The sequence below is a fragment of the Solanum verrucosum genome, unplaced genomic scaffold (genome assembly GCF_900185275.1).
Source record: "Solanum verrucosum unplaced genomic scaffold, falcon-dt-bn FXZP01000235.1, whole genome shotgun sequence".
NCBI classification, from domain to species: domain Eukaryota; kingdom Viridiplantae; phylum Streptophyta; class Magnoliopsida; order Solanales; family Solanaceae; genus Solanum; species Solanum verrucosum.
Window position 1 is genome coordinate 3860256 of NW_026019948.1, and position 23488 is coordinate 3883743.

The 23488-nt window shown below is 32.7% G+C and overlaps 1 protein-coding gene and 1 long non-coding RNA gene across 5 annotated transcripts; both read left to right on the plus strand.

Annotated features, from left to right (window-relative positions):
* The first annotated feature begins 2091 nt into the window (after nt 1-2091).
* LOC125812380 (uncharacterized) lies at nt 2092-2878 on the plus strand. Its single transcript, XR_007441999.1, has 3 exons — nt 2092-2274; nt 2371-2473; nt 2714-2878. It is a non-coding gene; the product is annotated as an uncharacterized LOC125812380 (long non-coding RNA).
* A 14687-nt stretch (nt 2879-17565) lies between these two features.
* On the plus strand, nt 17566-21726 carry LOC125812127 (type I inositol polyphosphate 5-phosphatase 4). 4 transcript variants are annotated; one of them, XM_049491622.1, is made up of 14 exons: nt 17572-17670; nt 17759-17846; nt 18253-18321; nt 18490-18577; nt 18676-18780; nt 18873-19500; nt 19582-19775; nt 19925-20033; nt 20146-20294; nt 20426-20697; nt 20787-20862; nt 20942-21019; nt 21186-21354; nt 21480-21726. In XM_049491622.1, the coding sequence occupies exons 1-10, from the start codon at nt 17641-17643 to the stop codon at nt 20646-20648; spliced, it is 1683 nt and encodes a 560-aa protein (XP_049347579.1). In that variant the 5' UTR covers nt 17572-17640; the 3' UTR covers nt 20649-20697; nt 20787-20862; nt 20942-21019; nt 21186-21354; nt 21480-21726. The 4 variants fall into 4 exon arrangements, with proteins under 4 accessions (XP_049347575.1, XP_049347579.1, XP_049347583.1 ...); XM_049491618.1 differs by lacking the exon at nt 21186-21354 and having other exon boundaries at nt 17566-17670; XM_049491626.1 differs by lacking the exon at nt 21186-21354 and having other exon boundaries at nt 20781-20862.
* The last annotated feature ends 1762 nt before the right edge of the window (nt 21727-23488 follow it).

Consider the following 23488-nt stretch of genomic DNA (forward strand, 5'->3'; position numbering starts at 1 on the left):
GACAACTAATAGAAAAGTAGTGTAGAACATACATACAAGGAACAGTAACATCAACCAAATAGTGCAATCACCTAAACATGATAAACAACAGATAGATAACAAAAGCAAGAAACTATATATATGAATAAGAAACAAAAAAACTAGGTAAAAGATTGTTTAAACCTTGGCACCAAAAAATGTTGTGTGTGTGTAGCAATCACCAAAGGATGGAGGAGATTGAAAAAAAAAAAATACTTTTAAGTTTGGGAGAGATGGAAAGGAAGATAGAGTCATCGAATTGTTAGCTGACATAGAACAAGTTTAAAAGGATTAGTTGTGATGAAAGAACGACATGGGTGGGGTGAGAAAAGAGACTGGAGCTGGGGCATCAACATAGCCTCTAGATGCTTACTATGCAAAGAGGCACTGGAACCAACAAGCACTTATTTTTGCATGGTAATGTAACAATACAAGTATGGGCCTTATTCTTCAATTTAGGCTAGTGTATGGTAGAACACACGGCAGATTTATTGAGTTGTTGGATCAGAAGGGGGGGAGGGCAGCAAGAGTCAAAAGAAGTGGGTGGACGACAGTACCTGCTTGTATCTAGTGGAATATTTGGAACGAAAGGAATCAGAGGATTTTTTTAAGGAAAAGAATGCTCAATACAAAAGATTAAATGGAAAGTAATTACATCCTTTGGTTTTTGGTGTAAAAGACAAAATATAGAAGAGGAAATCCAATTAGGTAATTACATCCTTAGGTTTTTCATCTTTTTTCCTCTCTTCTCTGTTAATACATTTTGGAGGTGGCCAGCATAGCCCTTAATGCTTACCCGTTTCCAAAAAAAAAGAAGAAAAGAGATTGGAGCAAGAGGAAATATTGTGGTGTATGGTAGAAGGCTCGGCATGAGGGAAAGAGAAGTGTTGAAGAAGGTGAGAGATAAGGGATAGATATATCATATATCGTTTATAGATGTTAAGATCTTTTCTTAGGGTGTGAGATAATGAATTGACCAAATAAAAGGTGGATATAGTGTTTTTAGAAAACTAATTGAGTTTTATAACTAACACAATTGTAAGAAGTGTGTGAGGGAAAAGGTGGATTAAGTATGATTCGATTCCTACAATTTGGAATGCAAGACATCCTATTATTTTGTGATGTGAGGAAGATAGATATAGAGGAGGTAACTACATTGTGTGTTTTTTATTACAACTCGGATTTAAACTCTAGGAAGCAGAGAAGAATGAGGTTTTACTGAAGGATTTTGGTGGAAGACTTTAGACTGTTCGACATAGTCATGCTTGGGAAACTATTATGGAGATTTGGAGAAGGAACAGACTTTTTGGAGAAAGCTGATAGTGGAAAAGTGTGGCACTGTGAAAGTGTGAATGAAAGATGAATTATTGGAAATATCACACTTTCATCGGAGTACGAATTATGGAGGATGATCATGAAGGCATGAGAAGATTTCAATAACTACATTTATTCAGAGTAGGACGAATGCTTGATTTTAGGTTCACAAGTGGTGCTAGGAGAATGCACAGTGACTTGCATGCTATAGCATATGTAGTGTTTTGAGCTAGTAGAGATGACAGTACGATAGATCCTGATTATACAAGATGGTGAGGTCATTGTGACTTGAGGTTTAAGAGGAGTCTACATGTACAGGAGATGTATGATTTCCAAACTTGGTGGAACTACTTTACAAAAACTTATCGCATACTACCGAACTCGTGAAGATGGAGTACGAGAAGAGTTAGTTTGTTCTCAGTTAAATCATACTGCTAGAAACTAGTAGTAAGGGAAGAGTCGGGTTTCTTGAACTTATAGGTTTGGGTCCGCAGGTGTTCCTTCGAATGTGTGCTTATTTGTTTGGTTGGCAGTAAGGAAGTGATAGTGAGAGTTGAGAACTGAGGGAGAGGAGGATCACTTATTCACTTATGTAGGTTGGTGCTTTATGTGCAAATGTTTGAGAGAATATACAAGTCACCTCCTTCGGTACTGTTGGTTTGAATTACTGTGGTCGATGATGCTAGCCGCTAGGGGAAGAGGAAGAGATTATATACAGTTGGAACTTTAGAAGAAGGAAACGACACAGGCATGGGATGTTTCCCCTTTTAGCCTTCATGTGAGTATATAAAATAGAGAAAGAAGAGAACAATTTGAAAGAGTTGACAATGATTTTGTACATTTGAGGAGTAGCCTCTTGTCTGTAGTTACTTTTTCGTGCACCCATAAGGTCCTTGCTTGTATAGAAGATGGGGTTTCTCTTACAAAGAATCATATTTTTATGTAAGTTTTTTATTTTTTTTGGTGTACTGCTTCTTTATGGAAGAAACATTACTTTATCAAAACTAATTTGGTTACCCATGAGTGATACCTTGCCAGGTATATATTTGTTGCAGTAGTTATCTGGAGATCTCATATGATGGAAATCAAGGCAGACAGAAATGATGGATCCTTGGTTTTAGTCAAGCACGGAGCTGAGGCTGTAAGTTATCCAAGGTTCATGTGCCATTTAACTTCCCTGCAAATGTTTTTTCATTTGATTAAGAACTTTCCTGCAAATGTGTTTATATTATCTCTCTCCTATGTCTGTGCGGCAAGTTTATTTCCTTCATGTATTTACTCTGTAAAGATCACAAACCATAATATGCTAGTCTCTCCGCTGATGTTATTTCACATTGGGATTTATCTAATGTTGAGAGTTTTCATGTCAACTTTGTGGTAGGACGTCCATTGTTTACAAAGAAATACAGGCATCTAACTGTGGAATCAAAGCTTACTCGTGAAGACTTAAGTGGGTTGGTGTAAATGATACCAGTTGTATTCTTTAGTCTCTTCATACCTCAAAGTTGTGCTGCTAACAATTTTGAATAACGGAGTAGGAGGCCAGGTGCATACTCAAAGCAATATGCTATTGACGCTGCTATGCATCTCACTTTTGAGTATGTTGAAGGTCCCTCATGAAAATATATTCCTTGGTTTGGTTTACTTGAGATTATTGAAGAAACGATCGCAAATGAACTGATTGGTGATGCTATTGGAAAACTACATAATGGTGGCATTGTCCATGGGATTTGGTGACATCAAACATGTTGATGAGGTTTGCTGCCAACCAGCTGGTGAGCATTATTCTGTTTCTGTATCCTTAATAAGTGTCTCAATTCTCATAATTGTCTTTTTTTTCAACTTTGTTTCCTGTTTTGCATTTTTCTTCTCTTTGAATAGGCTGATGTTCTGCATTCACCTTTTGTAAAATTAGGTACTATCCAAGTTTTTTTTTTTCTGCGGGTACTGATTGACTTTTGACTAAGCATTACTTCAACACTTCCAGATGATAAAGCAGTGGATTTATATGTACTGGAAGTGCTCTTTATTCACTCTTCTTGTTGAAATCTAATGAGCTCAGCTGTATCACCTATGTTATATGTTATTGACATGTTCTAGAATGAACATCTCCTCAAGCGTTTTGTTCTTCTCTGATCTATACTTTTTTTACTGATATGTAATCTCTACAGTAGATCATAATCTGTTTCAGGGAAAGAGAGTGTTAAACTTTTGGTAACGCTTTTCAAATATTTTTTTCCTTTGTTCCAAGTATTAATGTCATTCAAGTCATATTATGTAAGAAACATGCAGTTCTTCCATCTAAGCAGTATTTCTAGTGGTATTAATGGCTTTCTACTTCTCTGGAAGTGCTCTTTTCTGGCATATGCTTCTGATGAGATTTTTTTCTAATAATAGACTAAGCCTCCCTAAGGATTAAGTTGCACTTAATGTGAATCTTTAACTTCTATTTTGCTCGCTCTTGAGAATACAAGTTCTGCTTGGGACGGCATTTCACATTGGTGTATTGTCACTGAGCTATACAATTCTCTGATCTCTTCATTTTTTGCAACCAACATAGATAGCGATTTTACTTTTAGTCTCGACCTGTAACTGTGAGCATATGGGCCAGATAATTGCTGCATACAAGAAATACTGAAAGTAATGGCTGTTGTTGTTCAACAAGCTAGCCCAAGGAGCAGCCTCTGTTCCTATATGCCCCTTTCTGTTAACTACCTCTTTTTCCACAGAAAAAATGAATGGTGTCAAATATCAAATACTATATCTTACTGTGTTTCTGCTTTGGGTTTTGTGATATATCAGCGAGGCTGAGAGATAGAAACCGTAATATGATTTGTTAGCTTCCCAGTTAGAGTTGAACTTTGTTCTTGCTGTGCATCCCTTGCCTTTTTTGTAATATTTTTCAAAAAAATTAAGTTCATATGCCTTTGTCTCCTCTAAAGGGTAAGTGTCTTGCCTATCACTCCAACTTTTCAATTGCAGATGCCTGTATAATCTTATATGACAAATCATCAAAGCCGTCCTCTTAACTATTTTTCTCTTTTGAGGTATACATCAGTTCCTTCTATTAATTTAGAGAGGGATGGTACTATCATGGTTATCTGGCCTGTCCTTTGCTTGTCTCGTGGATCCTAGGACAACTGCATTCTTTAATATTCACCTCTTCTCTTTGCACCTCTTCATTCCCGTTCAAAGTATTATTCAATAGTGTACTTAAAAATATTCTTCAGATGTTCTTAATACAGGGTCATGTTCTCTAAGGCATAGAAGATCTGAGATATCCTTTTCAGAAACAACAGACCACAGTTATGTGCAGAGATTAAAGGAAGTTACATTTCTATGCTGCGGGAATTTATTTTTCCTCTGTTGTGGAGACCGCGACTTAGCAGAATGGTTGGTCACAATTAGAGAGGACAATGTTTTTGTCTATGCCTGTCAACTTTCGCTGTTTGAACTGTTCTTCACACAATTATCCTGTTTATGCATTTTTACAATACATTTGCTTATTAAGAGTACCCTTAATATTTTATGAATAGTTTTCCAATTGCTTTACATTAAATATCAACGTTAGGGGCAGGAGAAACAGAATGCTTGGAGCACTGACAAATATGTTTTGGTTGCTAAGTCGAGGTTTTATTGTGGTTCTAACTCATTTAGAGTTGCCCAGAATTACAAATTTTCTGTTCATACGTGGTGATCGGTGTTCTAAAATTTCTTTTGGTTGGCAGCATATTTACATTTTATGAGCCCAGAAGGCTGTACATTATAAACACAACATTTTTCATGCCATGTGACTGCATGTGAAGCAGTACAATTGAACTACAACTGTGGTCCTTAGAGTGCAATTAAATGCACTGCTATAGTATTTGATTCAACAACAATGACATACGTAGTGTAATTCCACAAGTGGGGTTTGGGGAGAGTAGGATGTATGCGGACCTTAAAGACCTTTGTGGGGGTAGAAAAGTTGTTTCTAGTAGATCCTCAGTTCAAAAGAAGTGTCCTATAGTATTTGATATACTTTCCTATTGTTATTTCTAATTTCCCCTATTAAACGCTTGAACTCTTTTGCAACTCTCTCAAATGTGCTGCTCTGAACATTGTCGGGTTTCTTTGGATTTGATGTTGGAATATACTGGAAATTATTAAAAAAAAAAAAAAAAAAAAAAAGAGGAAGAAAGCCAAAAGAGGTTGGATTTTCTTGTTGTCCTATATTGTTTGATCTCATTTCATTGTTGTTTTGAGTTAGGAGTTAAGCTGTATCTGTTTGATTATTTACTCATTAAAACTTAAGTAAAAACCATATAATAACTTTGATTGAGAGATTTCACTTCTCCATGTCGCTTTTAATCTTTGATATTATTCTTTCCTTGTGAGCTATTTTGACTAGGCTATAAAATTTAAAAAACTACATACGGGTTTTACCTTATGGTACTAGCACTACCTGATCAAGTAAAAAAGAATAGTACATCCTGACTCGATTGTGAGTTTACAAGTTGATGTAATATTCTTGGCACCATTTGTAATATTTCTCTTTGTTTTGTCTCTCTGAATTCTTTGTTTTCATTGATAGGGAAGTCATCACATCACTCTTGGATGTGCATTCACTAGTGCAATGGACAGATACATACACATGTGCCAAGTGGTGATCAAACTTTGAGCATGACGCCAATTCCGGAAGCGCGATACCAGGTCCACATATTTACCCAAATATTGTGAGTACAAGATTCTAAATTTTTTTTTGGAGATGCAGTTAAAGTTGCTAGTGACACTGGTGGTGAATTTAAGTCACACGTTGGGATGAATTCTGATGCAAGAGCTTACACAAAATTAGCCAAACACTCAGTAAGTACTCTTCTGACTTTTTGCCTTTTACAGCAAATACCAGTCAGATGAAAACTTCAATATAATCTGCAGTTTCTTTAGAGTAACGTGTTGCTTTAGGTGGGAATGAGAGTCTTTTGATTTCTGATTGACAGAGCCAGTACTACTGCCAAGTTTGTGCACTTTATCTTGTTTGCTAAGATCATTTACATTGACAAATTTATCGTGTTTGTAGGTTCGATATAAGTGTGATCTCATTATATGTATATATATTTTGAGCTTTTTTTGGTCATGTGTGTACATTGTTTGAGTCGAAAGTAATGGTTCAGTTAAACTCACAGAACCCGCTTTATATATGCCTCTGATCATTGACCAGTATTTCTCATCTTATTGTGTCTGACGGAAAATCTGGAGTACATATTGGAACAATGTGGCATAGTACATTATGTGTGATTGATTTAACTTATTGACTAGTTTATTCATTTGATTCCTATTAAGTTCATTATTATGCAGAAAAATAACTCCACCAACTTACAATGACAAGTTCGATAAAGTTTTTTTTTTTGGAGAGTGAGAGTTTGTACCCCTAAAAACTTGACCAAACGCTTCAACTCTCTAAAATAAACACTAAAAAGGTAAAAATAAATTAATTAATCACCTTTTGACTTTTTAGATACTTGGCCAACATGCTGTAATTTAATTACCTTAGTATCAAACACGAACACTAGTGGTTACCAATGTAATGTTAAGACAAAAGTCATTTTGTGCATAACATAAATGAGGGATCAAATGTTATTGCATAAAAACATCAATTAGATAAGTGACTAATTGTCGATTTCTTATGTAAGACAAGAATGTCCATCTCCATCACGACTTGCTTACAAATTTATACATATATATATGGACATATGAGGATATTATGTCTATTTATGTTCCTTCCAATAAGTAGTCGCAGAGTCATGATTTTCAATAAGAGGGATTCAAAATATAAAGAAGTAAATGCAGGAGATTCAACGTTCAATTACATATACTAAAGAAATATTTTGACAACATATATATAGTGTAAATTTCCTACGAGGGGATCAGATGAACCCCTTGCGCTCATAGCTCCGTCACTTAGTGGGGCAAAGGGAGATTGAGAAGTTAGATGAATGATCAACATCTCAAGTTGGAAGGTTGTGAGTAGTTATTAATTGAAAGGGAGTAAAAATCATAAATGCAACGAAATGGACAGGCATCGTGATTGATTAAGAAATAAAGGCTATATATAAGAATTAAATTGGAAAATAAAGGAAGACAATGATATTCTCATTTGTCCTCCTCTATGAGAATAACTTGAATGAAAAACAAATAAAAGATATATAATTGTTATTGCATATTATCTTTTCATTTATTTGGTTCCTCTTATTAACATGATTTAAATAATATTAAGCTCATGATCATCTCATTTTTGAAAATTTGAAAGTCCGTCTACTCTTCTTTGATAGTAAGATAATAGCTATGAGTAATCATATACTTTCGGAAAAGAGTAGAAGAATAAAACTTACTATGAGACGTACAATGTGTGATAGACCATAAACGTATGGTCATTACGATTCCATCTCCAATATAGTGCCTTTGATTATGAATTGAATCTAGTTATAGTTAACAACTTGCTTATTTATAAATTTGGCAAGCCGGAAAAGAAACGGAAAAAAGAAAAAAAATTTATATTAAAAAATTGATAATCACATCAAACAACAAATGAATGCATGATATTTGTCTTTAACATATATTTTTATCACTCAACCAAAGTCAATTCAAGTAATTTTCTCATACTAGTTTTCCTTAGCTATGATAAATTTATATAATTTAACGTAAATACCAAGCGAGTGTATTGTTTAATAAATTACTCATGTTTAGTATCATATACTAACAAAATTTATTGAAGCATATTGAATACTAAGGCCAAATGTACTTTGCTCTGCCTCTGCACCTAAATAAATACTAGACACGCAACAAAAAAAAAAAAAGACGCGAAACTTATAGAGTCGTAGCAATTTACAAAGAATTTCCATTTTGCTGACTTGTTAGCATATTCGTGGTGACCTTACCCTTTTATGATAACTATATTCTATTCGTACCATATTATACTGCCAATTCTTGTTTTATAATTTATTATTTAACCAGTCCGATGTGCAGATCTCATAGAGATATCGAAACATACTAATCAGTCGATCAAAATAATTACTTTCGATAGTTAAATACATATATTATTTTGTATCGAAAATATGTATTATAATTTGGTGTAAATATAAAACGAGTAAATTGTTTAACAAACTACTGATTTTTATTATCCTATAACAAAATTTGTTGAAGCATATTGAATACTAAGGCTAAATGTACTTTACTCAAGTTTCAAGGTATAATATAGCGACTTGTACAATATAGTTTTTCATATTATAAAAATGGTAGATGGGCCATTGTTGTAGAACGTGCTTGGCATAAATTGAAGCTAGAAAATAACTTAGGATATATATACAAAAGTTTAATTCGTCCAGTATTATTTTTTTCATGACCTTATTTATACCTACGATCTTAAATGATCATCCAGAAAAGATAAAAAAAATAATTAAGGGAATACAGATATTTTGCCTTAGGTTATTAATTATGGTCGGTATATAAGACACGATTAATGGTAATTAAAATAAGAAACTTTGTTGTTTGATTAGCTTAGTGCTTGTCTCGAAATTATGAGAAGAACATTTGTTCTTATTGAATGTAATTTAATGTATATTTAGGAAGCTTTAATAATAGTAACAATTGTTGTATTGTCCACATTCTTGCACTTATTGTTTGGGGGAAAAGACTTGACCAAGGTTCGTAAATGGACCCTATCCTTTCTCAACATATTGCAACTTCTTTGGGAATAATTTCCTAAATATTACTATAAAATAGGATCCTAATTACTATAATTAATGGTGTTATTTTATTTTAAAACATAGCAATAGTTTCTTTATGAAATATATACACCTCCAAATAATCCCATAAAACTAGGGATTTTGTCTTCCTTTCACACAATGATTGTCACCGTTCGTTCCATTACATCCATTGACTGTCTCGCTTATAATGTAAAATTCTCTTGAAATTACATATACAAATGCAATAGTGTAAATTTTTTGAAGTTCAACTTATGATGCTCATCTTATTGATTGATGTTTATTATAAAAGGTTAATTTATCATAATTATATTATATATACAGAAAATACGATTGTCTAATTATTTTTTTTGTACATGCGATGTTTTGATCGGTATGCTCTTAGTGGCGGATTCATCTTTGTCAAAGGAAAGTCAAATGACACCCCCATCGAAAATTTAGTGCTTTAAATCAATAAATTTATTATATCTTATATTGTTTTCGTAAAAATCATGATTCCGCCATCAATTCTTACAAATCATTATTTGAATTTGCTTTTCATAGTTCATTAAATTTTAAGTAAGCGACATTTATTAAAAGGGTACCATACCAATAAGTAAGCATGTTCCTTATTTGATGAGTAAGTACATGTACCAACTAATTAAAGATTATATTGGATTTTATCCAAATGATTGATTAGACAAATTGACAGCCTTTTTTTCCCTATCCGTGTTCGGTATCCACATTAGAATCTGATGAAATCCAGATTCACATAAGGAAGTACCACATTAGGGGTAATACGTTTCTTAACAAAGGCGACTTCATACCCAACTCGAACCCAAAACCCCTTAACCTGATTAAGGATGAAGAATTACTTACCACTACACCATAATCGTCGTTGCTGACAACTTTCTTGTTTAACAAAATGGGAGGCCACAATACATATTCATTAATTAGTGGGATACGCATTTTCGTACGTTTTTAGTACAATAAATACTTGTGTTAAGATGGAAATTTTAGCTGGCCAACTAGCTTGGATTTAGACAAGCCTCATAATTAATCTTCAACTAATTAGCCTTCCAGCGTTTATTAGATTTGTCTAATATTATTTTTAGTACTATTGGTTGGTTAAAAGGGAATCCTTTTGTCTTAATAAATTAAAAATGCCTCAATTGGATTAGTTTACTGGTGTTGAATAGCTTTTTTATTATCTATCTATCTTTTTTTTTTTTTTCTATATTGATTCTTTGAACATATTCGAGAATTCAATATTATTATTATAAGTTCAGTTAATAACATATAGATAAACGTTAAATTTTTTGGAAGTACTCAGTCATATCCTATAATGTAGCGAAACCTTGGTATTTTAGACCAATAGTGTAAAACACCTAAACTTTATTTCATAAAGTAGTAACGTAAAACATTTCTTGATTTTAGAATTGACTTTATTATATGAAATGTGAGTAATAAATTAAACTATGATATGTTAAGTAGATAACTTTGCACCCTCCTATCATATCTTGGTCTTCTTTTTGTTAAAAATAAAATAAAATAATGCTAGTACTATTATTTATTTATTTTGGTTTCCCATTATATTAGAGTCCGACTAAATCGAATTCGTGCCGGAAAGTACTATTGGGGGTAACACGTTCCTTAACAAAGGTGACTCTGTATACAAGAGATTCAAACTTGATACCTCTGATTAAGGATGGAGAAATACTTATCACTCAACCACAACCCTAATTAGTTATACTAGTATTAATTAATACTATAATTTAAGAGAAAATTTTAGAAATAACAAACATAATAGACCAAATAAAGCTCTATAGCTATAGTTTCGATAATTGCGCTTCATAGCTATAGTTTTGTTTGCTATGGAGGTTACAATTTGTAAATTTCGCTTGCAAATATATAAATATGGTAAGTTTATACAAATTCTGTATCTATACATTTAGTAATTTTTCAAAACTTCAATTTGTATATTTCGCTTGCCAATATACGAATAGGTAATTTAATGGTATGAAGAATGGGAGAAGGAATCATAGAAAAGGTGGCTAAATTTGGTAGCAGTAGTGGAAGCTTCACTGTTTAAAGAGTTTGGGATTCTGCATATATATATATATATATATAGTATTAGATTTTATTATAAGCATGTTTTGCTGTGAAAGAGTAATAGTTTAATTGTTGAAGTGATAAATAAAGGAAAAGAAATAGTGGAACTGGTCTGTATTATTAATTGTATAGAAAAAGTACATAGAAATTTGAAAACAAAAGACTGAGGTTTGTAGGGTAACAGACACAGTCTCCCACATGTAGCATGTGTATTAAGAATAGTCAAATCTAATTTCAATGCCTTGAGAGCTTAATCCAACCCTTTATTTGGTATTTATCTAGGCCTACAAATACTTAGTACAAAATGATAAAAATTAGAGCTTAAAAGTGATTCCAATTTTCACTTGACACTAACATGGAGTTGGCTCAAAAATCAAGGAGGTCGCGTGGGCTACGCTCATGGGTTCCAATTCAACACAACCTCTAAACACTGCTTTCTTTATTTATATTTATATGTCGTCCTCAGTAAAAGTAAATATTTATTAATATTTGTTATTTTATAAAATTAATATAAATAACATTATTTTTCTTATTATATCATTGAACGTTATTAGTCTTGAAAGTATGAATTTAACCAACATAGAAAACTAAATGATTAATTCATGTTCCTTGACCAATTTAATTAATCAAATAAATTAATTTATGTTCATTTATTGAAAACTTGATTTCAAAAAATCACTAAATAAGAGTACAATAATAAACTTACATAATTTCTTAAGAAAAGTGAAATCTAAAATGGTGACATATAAATAAGAAAGGGGTATTTGTCATTTCACTTTACTTTTTATGATAGGAAGTAGATTTTGTTCATTTTCATATTTGAATTTAACACATTTATTAAGAAATAATAATCAACATTACTATTTTACTATGTTATTCTTATTAATTGATAGGCCTTGAAATATGATCTGTGGAATAAGTAATTAATGTTACGTTAAGGGTAAAATGTAAAAAAAAGTTATTTTTTTCTTGATATGTTAAAAGTGATAAATACTCCTTTTGTTCACTTTTACATATCATATTACAACACATACCTATTAAGAAAAGAATGATTGACATGATTGTTTTACCACATTACCCCTATTAATTGATATTTTAGTATTAGGTCTTAAAATTAAAAATATTTTAGAGAATAAGTAATTACTAATAAGAATAAAACATGAAAAAGAACTAACTCACGAATGCGGATGATACACTTATGCACAACCATTTTAGCAAATAATTCCATAGTTTTAATCCTGGACATAACTTTGAGAGTAAGTTCCATGATAATACCATTAGAGTGAATATTGTGAGCTTCCATTGTAATTATTTTTCACCCTTCCGTTAACTCTATGATTTGTAATGGATATTTATAGGTGTAGTTAATTGTTGATTTGGATTTTGTGTTAGTCATAAATAATATTTGGGTTGTTAATTTCTATCTTATGCTTTTGTAGTTGGTTGAATATTTTCTTATATATGAAATGAGTCTTTAATTATATAATTAATCTCATGTTTTAACTGCTTTTCAAAGGATTTGATCACTTCTAGGAATTGCCCATCTATTTTGATTTAGCTTAAAAGAGTTAATTGAGGTTGGCAAAGATTGATTGGTGCTAATTTGAGGATTAATCCCTCATCTATTAGATATGAGTTTGTAATAGTAAAATTCTTACAATGCCCATAATTGAATTATCTTTGTTGACACTTGGCTAGGTTCGTAAGTTGAGAAATATTTGCCTACGATCAAAGGATATATGTAGATAATTGAGATTTCGAGGCATGTTCAATTTGACCCATGATTACGTTAAATTTGAGGAAAATGAATTGATTTAAAAAACATTTTCCAAAAACATTTAACCCAACCAAACATGAGAAAATTGAAAAACATTTTTCGGAAAATGTTTTCCTTCATACCAAACACACCCTAATATGCAATGGATTGTATAAATGTTAATTGACTTTCCATTCCCAAATCTCCTTAGTTTCATTGCTTGAGAAGGTCTTTGATCTTGCTATCTTATGTCCCTTATATTCACAATTCTGATATTTGTGCTGTTACCGAAAACCCTCCAAAATATATTTGTATCAATTGTGAATGATAGTTGTGGATGGTGGGCGACGATAATTGATTATGGTGGGAGATGATGATGGATATTGATTGAATGGATAGAGTAATGATGAACTCTCATTTTTGTAGAAATTCGTAAATAAATATTTTAATGATTTTAGGAAAACTTACAGAAATTTCATTATTTTAGGAGATAATTACTTAAATACACACTATTTTGCAATATTACTAATCTTACAAGATTTTGGTGTGTCTAGACTCCATATACATATATCTCAAAATATACGGGGGTCAAAATTAGGTGTAATTTGTTTTAGATATACTGTATCCAAGTGGATTCACACGTATCAGGGATGCATATACAAATCTTGCTTGCTTCCCTTGCCTCCTTCCCATATCGATCGCCACTTCCATAACTCGCTCGGCTATGGTATCCTAGATACATATATATAATGTGTATCTAGTGTGATTCACATGTATTTGAGTTGAAATCTGGTATGAAATTATTAAATAGTGAGATATGATGTAATTATTTCGAACTATAGGGAAAATTAATAAATATGATAGGAATATTTGTCTCATTAGGTAGTGTCTCCATGATTCTAACACAATGATATATATATATATATATATATATATATCATTCAAATCTATTTAGGCCCATTGTTGCAAAATTTAATTGTATAAATTATAGGAACCACATATTATAAGTACTAAATAACATTCTATCCCTTCTAGTTTTCTATTTACCAAAAATCCCTTAAAAATGATGTTTGCGGGATACATAGCGTTGTGCACGAGATACATTAGGTTTGATACATTCCACATAGCGGGATACATAGCGTTGTGCACGGGATACATTAGGTTTGATACATTCCACATAGCGGGATACATAGTGTTGTGCACGGGATACATGCGGGATACATAGCGTTTGATACATTCCACATAGCGGGATACATAGCGTTGTGCACGGGATACATGCGGGATACATAGGTAAATAAGGGATTTTTGAAATTTTTGAAATAAGTAGGGATAAATGGATATTAAGGTAAGTAAAAGAGTGTAGTTAAGTAATTTTTCCAATTTAATTTAATACAAAGGCATTTACTAAGATTCAGATTTTAAAATAAATAGACTTAATGAGATTAAACTTAAGACATTTATAATAAGAATGAGTTACTCAAATGATAAGCATCCTCATCTTCAATTCTATAATTGTAAGATCGAATTATCAAGGGAGAAAAAAAAAGATGAAAACTTGTAAAAAAGAATAATTAGATAAAAATTAAGACAAAACCCGTAGGTACAAACAAATGTGACAAATATTTTATGAGGGTATCTACACTTTATAATGAGCGAGTGTAAAATATTTAATATAACTATAAATTGAAGAATTTTCATGTACCTATATATATATATGATAAAAATAGTACTACTAGAATATAGTTATAATAAATTGATGAATAATGGGATAAAGTAGTTATGGTTGAAGTGTAGACCTGTCCATGCTACAAAGAAGAACCTCAACGTGCTTAACTTCTTTTTTGTACAAACTTGTTCAACTATGACTTTATCTTTGGCTTGGGACCTCTTCATATTTTAATTTCACTATCACTTGCAAATTTCCCATGATTTTAATACGATGGAGACTCACCAACTGTTTAATTTTCTTCAAGATTTGCAACAATTAATCATATCCAACTACTTCTAATCACTTCTGACTTGCCAAGATTCATCATTTTTTATTATAAGAGGACTAAAAAGTAAAAAGACTTAAGTAATTGACTTAAAAAGATTTCATGTATCTTTTTTTTTTAATAGTGTTCATGTATGTATTAACTTACACATATTTTAATTAATTTCATGGAATATTTGTCAACTCCCACCAACAACAAATAAGAAGTAATTTAGTAGAACTTGTGAGAAGAGATTACGTAGCTAGTGTTTGGCTACAAATTCTCATATATATTTGGCAAGTCATTTCACCATGAGTTTAGCCATAAATTTTGAGAGAAATTTTTGACTTTTTTTTTATTTATAAAGAATATGATTTATACAGTTATACTCATAAGTTCTAAAAATTATTAACAATACTTGTATCATCATTTTATTATAATGAACATATTCCATCAAAAGTCATGACAACGAACACAATTAATATAAATCTGATAAAAAGGAAAAAAAACATAAGAAAAATACCATTAATTTGTATACGAAAAAAACTACTATTACTACTTGTAATTGGAAGTGACTTCGAAGAGTAAAACTCGGATAAAAATTATATAAAATATGTATATAATCATATAAATTTTGTACAACAATCTATGATTGAAATTTAGGTAGTAAATTTGTAATTTTGACTACAAACTAATTTGAATTATGGTCAATATCGATTATATATAATCAGTAAACTCAAATTTAAAGATTTATCGTATTCTATCAACTTTATATAACACACAATTTAACTTTTAGTAGAAAAGTTAACACATAAGTTGCTTTTGCTGTCACTCAACATATATAAATGTAATTTAAGATTGTCAAATGGCTTAAATTGGACAAAAATAAATCACTTAAAATTGATGGACCACTTAGACAAAAAATTATCTAAATTACCGAGTCCATGCATCTAATGACAAGAAAAAAAACAGAAAAAACTTGCAATTATATCTATGAAATGTTTTAAAGAACAAAGACCCTAATATAGGGACAAATGCCTTTGCTTCTCAAGACACAAAGTTTAGTTTGAGCCAATACATACCCCTCTGGTTTTGTTTAACAAAGCAACAAACCAACACATTGTTCTTTTGTGTTGAGTTTAATATAAACCAAGTTGAGAGAGAGAGAAAAAAAAAATACATTCTTCAATTTTCCTAAAACCCAAAAAACAACATGGGAGACTCAAAACAATTCCCATATTAGTATCCAACAATAGGGAAAGAAGCCTATCTTAGCTCCTCCAAAACCCAATAAAGAGCCCTTTTTGTATAAGAAACAAAGTCAGAATTTTCACTAAAAGAGTCAAAATATGAAGAAGTAAACATACAAAGAAATTGAAAGGGGTTTAACATCTACTATATATACATAAGAAATCTTTTTAACAATAGATAAACAACATAATTTTTTGCCAAAGGTAATCAAACGACAAAAAAAAAGCTTATCTTAGCTCCTCCAAGACCCAACAAGGAGCCCTTTTAGTATCAGTAATGGAGTCAGAATTTTCATCTAAGAGAGTCAAAATATGAAAGAAGTAAACATACAAAGAAATCGAAGGGGATTTAACATCTACTATATATACGCATAATAAATCATTTTAATAATATATAAACAACGTAATTTTCTGCCAAAGGTAATCAAACGACAAAAAAAAAGCCCATCTTAGCTCCTCCGAGACCCAATAAGGAGCCCCTTTCGTATTAGTAACAAAATCAAAATTTTCACTAGAGAATCAAAATATGAAGAGGTAAGCAAACATACAAAGAAATCGAAGGAGGTTTAACATCTACTATATAAACACATAAAAAATAATTTTAACAATATATTCAGTTGAAACTCCTCGACCCTATCGATCCTACGTAACTCCGCCTCTAGTCTGTATGCCGTTGAAAAATACTATTTTAGCTCATATATATAAACTTAATTTTCCACCAAAGATAATTCAGTCGAAACTCCTCGACCGTATCGATCCTACGTGACTCCGCCCCTAATTTGTATGCGTTGAAAAATACTATTTTAGCTCATATATATAGGACTACCTCCTATATCACTCCAACTAAAAAAATTCTTTTTAATGTGAGCTATTTTTTCTTACTGTTTTTTCCCGGGCACTTTTATTGGATTTATATTAAAGTGAGAGACTGGTAAGAATAGTATATTTTTTTTTGTTGTTGCTCCCCTGCACTTTATTCCCCTTCAAATTTGCCTTGTTAACAAGAACGAGGTATAGAAAATACAACATTTTACTTAGTCCCCACAAAGACCCTCTTCTTCTCTCTCTTTCTCTAACATTTTCTTCTTCTATGGTTCTTGAATCCAACAGTCATTAATTCTGTGTTTTGCCCATTTGAGATTCTTGCTTCCTTTTATACTTTGCATACAATGCACACCAACTGTCACATCTTCCTTATCCAGAATTATTTTCTTTTCATTACTTCTGGGGCCTATTTGACTATAATCTCCTAAATGTTCTTTGTTTTTATGCTGCAAGATTGCTTCTTTTTGTTGATTCTTGATCTTTAAACTCATACCCAACAACCCCATTTCATTGAATTGAAAAGAAAATCCCAAAGTTGAGTGATTCTTGGAGAAATTTGTTTTGATTCTTGATCTCATTGAAATCCATTTTTGGACAAAAAAAAAGCAGAAAGATTTGATCTTTATTACCCACAATTACTGGGCATTCTTCTCGTATGAAGTTCTGAAACAATGAGAGATGAAAGCTCTAAGAAAACCAAGGTTTGTTTTTTCAAGAATGTGAAGATGTTTTCTGCATTTTTTTTGTTCCCCAAATTTACCTTTTTTTTTGTGTGTGTTTTTGATGAAGCTCTCGTGGCCTAAGAGTCTGGTGAAGAAATGGTTTAATATCAGGAGCAAAGCTGAGGATTTTCAAGCTGATGATATTGTCAATGGAGGTAATTGAATCAGTCTTTACTTTTGAAGGGTTAAATCTAAAAATTGCATTTTGAGTTTGAGGTTCTTGGAGTTTTTACTTTGTAATTAATTAACAAGTAAAGTAATGGAGGTTTAATTAAAGTTAAACTTTCACTGACTGTAATTGTCCTGGTTGATTGGTTGGTTGATTCTGCAATAATCACTGCATGTTTTTGTATAGTAGTCTTTGGAATCTAATAAGTCTGCCATTTTCATGTTCTTCTTTGAGATCTACTCTTTGTTTTGTTGTTTTCTGAAATTTGGTTCCCTGTTGTTTTCCTAGGTTTTAGGTTGTGTTTTCTTGCTTCATTTTTCAAAATATGTGAGTTATATGCTGTAACAGCAAAATGGCACAGCTTTAACCACTTTATGTCCATGCTTTTTCAGGTGTTGATGATGAATGGAGGAACAACTTATCAGAGAGGCAGGCATCCACTATTAAGAAAAGCAAAACAGGTTCAGTAGAATTACCCTTTGGACCACAACACTCTTCGAACCACTTGTTTTTGTACAACATAAGCAAGGAATCAATGATTTTATTTTCCTCTTTTTCCTGGTTGGCAGTCCGTCTTCTGAATCGTATATTTTGTGTTTTTGTTTTGTTTAATTGAAAAAAACTTATAGATAAGTCAAGTAGAAGGAATGCTGATCGTTTTCATCGAAGTAAGATTGACCTTGACACTTCAGAAGTTACAGATGTGAATAACTACCGGTAAGTTTTTTTTTTTTAATCTGTTCAGTTTTATTGAGAGCTGTCTTTTTATGAAGTATGCATATCTCTGGATGTATGTTTATTTGTTTCCTGCACAGGGTCTTTGTAGCAACATGGAATGTGGCCGGAAAATCTCCACCTAGTAATTTAAGTCTTGATGATTGGCTTCATACCTCACCTCCTGCTGACATCTATGTTCTGGGGTGAGTAACAACCGATTAATCGTCATGTTTAGACAAATACTTTTACGTTGAGAATGATTATACTTATTGAGTCTTATTTGGTGAGTTGTTAGGTTTCAAGAAATTGTTCCTTTGAATGCTGGTAATGTTTTGGGGACAGAAGATAATGGCCCAGCTAGAAAATGGTTAGCACTCATTCGGAAGACTCTGAACAGTCTTCCCGGAGCAAGTGGTGGTTATCATACACCCTCTCCAGTTCCTAATCCTGTTGTTGAGCTAGATGCTGACTTTGAGGGATCGGTAAGAGATGAAGCTCCATCTTTCTTCCACCGCCGCTCATTTCAGACGCTAAGCCGTAGCATGAGAGCAATGGAGAGTGAAATGTCAATGCCACGGGCTCAACTTGATCGGCGATTTAGTGTTTGTGATAGAGGTGTCTTTGGGGGAAGGCCAAGTGATTATGACCCATATGCGCAATGGGGTGGTTCCTCTGATGATGAAAATTGTCCAGATGATTATTCACCGGTTACAACCCACTATTCCCCAATTTCGTACAGTGGTTCCATCACTTTAGAGGACAAAGACAGACAGCCATTGAAATCAAGATATTGTCTCGTCGCGAGTAAGCAAATGGTTGGAATATTTCTTACTATTTGGATTAGAAGTGATCTAAGGGACGATGTTCGCAACCTGAAAGTATCTTGTGTTGGCAGAGGATTGATGGGTTATCTAGGGAACAAGGTATTTTCCTTCTACGGTATCTTGTAAAAGCTTTAATTGCTTGCATATGTGCACAAGTCCTAATCCCCACTGTATTTGCAGGGCTCAATCTCAGTTAGCATGTCACTGCACCAAACAAGCTTCTGCTTCATTTGTAGTCATTTAACATCTGGACAGAAAGAGGGAGATGAGCTACGGAGAAACTCTGATGTCTTGGAGATTCTAAAGAAAACAAGGTTTCCAAGGGTTCATGGCATTGGGGATGACAACTCTCCTCAAACAATCCTCGAGCATGAGTAAAGCCCTTGCTTATAAAATCTACATTGATTTTTAATAATGACCATAGTCTACCTGACCTGTTATTTATATTTAAGATGATGTTCATTGCTCTGAAGTTGGTTCTTGTCTTGTTTTATGTCCTAACTTTGATTTTGCGCTTGTGAAGTCGGATTATATGGCTTGGGGATTTGAACTATCGGATTGCCTTGTCTTACCGAACTGCCAAGGCACTGGTGGAGATGCGCAATTGGAGGGTGCTGTTAGAAAATGATCAGGTATGTTATTCATATTCCACAAGCACTTTTCTTCTTTCCTTCATTTTCTTATTTGCCAGATTTTGAAGTCACACCAAATCATCAATTGTAACCTTTGTCTTTTTTATCACAGCTACGGATAGAGCAGATGATGGGACGTGTTTTTAATGGATGGAGTGAAGGAAGAATATACTTCCCTCCAACATACAAGTACTCAAGTAATTCCGACAGATATGCTGGAGAGGACACACACCCAAAAGAGAAACGAAGAACCCCTGCTTGGTAATCCTTCTAACAATAACACAATGTGTTTTTATGTGCATTATGCGCAAATTCCCTCCTTTCGCATGGTTATACATATCTTGTTCATGTTACATAGTTGGACATCTAAAACTTATGACTTGTGAATGAAGGTGTGATCGCATATTATGGTATGGTCAAGGCCTATATCAAATATCTTATGTTCGTGGAGAGTCCAGATTCTCGGATCATAGACCAGTTTATAGTATACTCTTGGCTGAGGTCGAGTCCATCAACCGCCATCGTATAAAGAAAAATTTGAGTTGTGCTAGCTCTAGGGTTGAAGTTGAAGAGTTATTGCCCCCTTCATATGGATATGATGGATATTATTACTAAGAATGCAGATCTTCAATGAAGAATCCTATCCACAGAACTCCATATTCAGGTATGCTTCTGTATTCGGGATTCTGATTGTTAGATTTCATACTAAATATTTTCCATTAGCTAACATATCTACTCTTTCTGAAGCAGCAGATGCCTTTAGGTCAGGAAGTCAAGACTTGGAGTTTTGGACTTTATGCTGCAAAATTTAGAGGAAAATTCTTAGCAAGTGAGTTTGTTTAACTGAGTTTACATGGAGATAATTTTCGTTTTAGTACTTAAAATTGAAGCTCAACTCTGCTGAACAGGACACTGCAAAATGAGAGGACTTCAGAAGGGATAATTTTGCTATATGATATATCTGCAGTTCTTCTGCCTCGAGTCAGGTAAAACCTCATACCGAATCTTGCTGAGATAATGTTACATTTGTGCTGCCGCATGAGTGTAAAATTTAACTGATCAATGCAGTCGTGTCAGTAGTATGAGTAATGGAAAGAACTTATGTTCAACTTTGAAGAATCCTAGGCTAATTTGCTTAGAAAATAATTTCAGGAGTGGAGCAGAGCAGTTCTGCCAGATATAATGTGGTTACAGACAAGCAAGAAGTAATTACGCAAAGATTCAGAGCTGTTAGAAATGTTGAGACCGGTCTCTTATTCCAAAATGCAGCATCGATTAATTGTTATAGCTCTTAATACAAGGATATGGTTATATATATCAGGTGATGATTCTGTAACAAAATGAACGTAATACACAATCAATATGATTCACTAGTTCTCAATATTTTGATTCACAATCAAAAGACTTTATCGTTATTCACTCTTCTCTCAATTCATTTTCATACAGGTGACACACAGAGAGAAACTCTTGAGAAGGTGCTATGGCTAAGGCAAGAATTTGCTCCGATGCAAATCAACTTTCTCAAGGTTCTTCATCTCTTTTGAGGACTAAAAGGAACACCCTGATACAAAAAAATGATGAAAGTTGATGCATTGAGTCCTTCCACTCTTTATTTTTTGTGGACCTTTATGTTCTATTTGGAGAAAAAGAAACTTTGGTTTGTGCTCATTGTCACAGACAAATAAGATATGTTGTGTTGTTGGGGGGGGGGGGGGGGGAGGGGGGGGGGAGGGGGGGGGGAGTGGGCATCAAACATCAATGACATTACTGAAAAGTAAAAAAAATTCCTGAAAAGAAAAAGGAATCACAGTTTGCTTGGATGCTTATTGTTGTTGCTCTACATATCTTTTTTTTACTGTTCTCTTTTTTTTCTTTGTTCAATATTCATGAGTTTGTATGTTTGTGGATTGTGCTCAGTAAGGCAAAAGGGTAGCAAGTGTTGATTATAACTTAAAAACCAAGTACTATTGAAATTCTGTGGAAAAGCACAAAGCAGAAGTACTTGTGCTTTCTCTCACATATATGCATTAATTGTCAGCTTCTTTATTGGAATGCCATCATATAAAGGAATGCAGCAGTAATTACATATGGAATTGGAGCACTCTAAATTGACATGTCCATGCTCTGTATAAATCTTTGGTTTCCACTTTCTATTTGAAGTGTGTATGTTGAACCGTGTGATATCATCTTATCTAAAAACTTAAACTATTAGAAATAACATTCTTGTATGTACTTAATTATGTCTTTAGCAAGCCATTTACGTCAGTGGTGGAGCCAGAATATTCTATATGATGGTTCAAATATGAGAAAATAAACACACGAAAAAGCTAAGTGGATTCAACATCTACTTTACATATATATAATTATTCTAATCTTGTATATAAAGTGTAATTTTCTGTTTGACTCACATACAAGCTTGATTTCTTTTCATAGACTAAGAACATGGAAATTCATTATTTGATAATTCTGTGTCTATCTACTGCTTCTTTATTGTCATATGTAAACTCAGTTTTGTTCTTAAATATTAACTAATGGAATTGCAAGTGTGAATTTTGGAAAATAGAGCTAAATCTAGAAAATAGGTTTATTGAAGGGAGAATGGAAACCTAAATAGTAGTAGTAGTTTGTTTAATGTTATCTTTAACTTTACGTAAGTTTTCTTACTTTAATATATATTTGGATCATTCTTTGTTTGAATGTGTTGAGAGTAGTGTATGGGAATCCTTACAAAAAGCCAAGGTCCATTTCATGCAGAGACCGCACGTCACATTTTAGTCAATTTTCACTTTGCATCGGAAATTGTGAATTCTCATCTTTTCTTTTCTTGTTTTTTTCTCTTGGCGAGTCAAAGTTTTTCTATTTTGTTGTTGTACCTTTATACTAATTACTGACATACAGATGTCATAATCTTATTCATCGATCTAATATTTATTAAATATCGGACCAATGAATAAGATTGCGCTATGCGTTCCTATTTAGTCTTCCGTTAGAGTGAAGGGCATATATGCTCTAATTTTTAGACGGCAGGGGTACTAATGTCCCAAAAGTATGACAAAGGGTATCTGCATACCATTTACGATAGTTTGGAGGGGTATATTCGTCCTTTTTTTTTATTGTTGTTCGTAGAATCTAAGAGACATTTTTCGCTGTCTCTACAACATTCCTATTTTTTCAAACATGCCCAAAGATATGGTGGAGTGATAAGTGTATTCCTTCATTTTCAATTAAAATTCTTGAGTTTGAGCCTTGAAAAAAATACATTAGTTGTTGTACTACTAACAAACACTATTTTTTTCATTGAAATTTTCTAATGAAAAATGTTATATGACTATTTGTAGAGATCTTTTGATTTGAATCACTCCAGAAAAAAATACGAGAAACTTATAGAAATTTCACTAGTATAAGAGCTAATTATTGAGATAGATTCTAGTTTGCAATATTACGAATTTTATCAG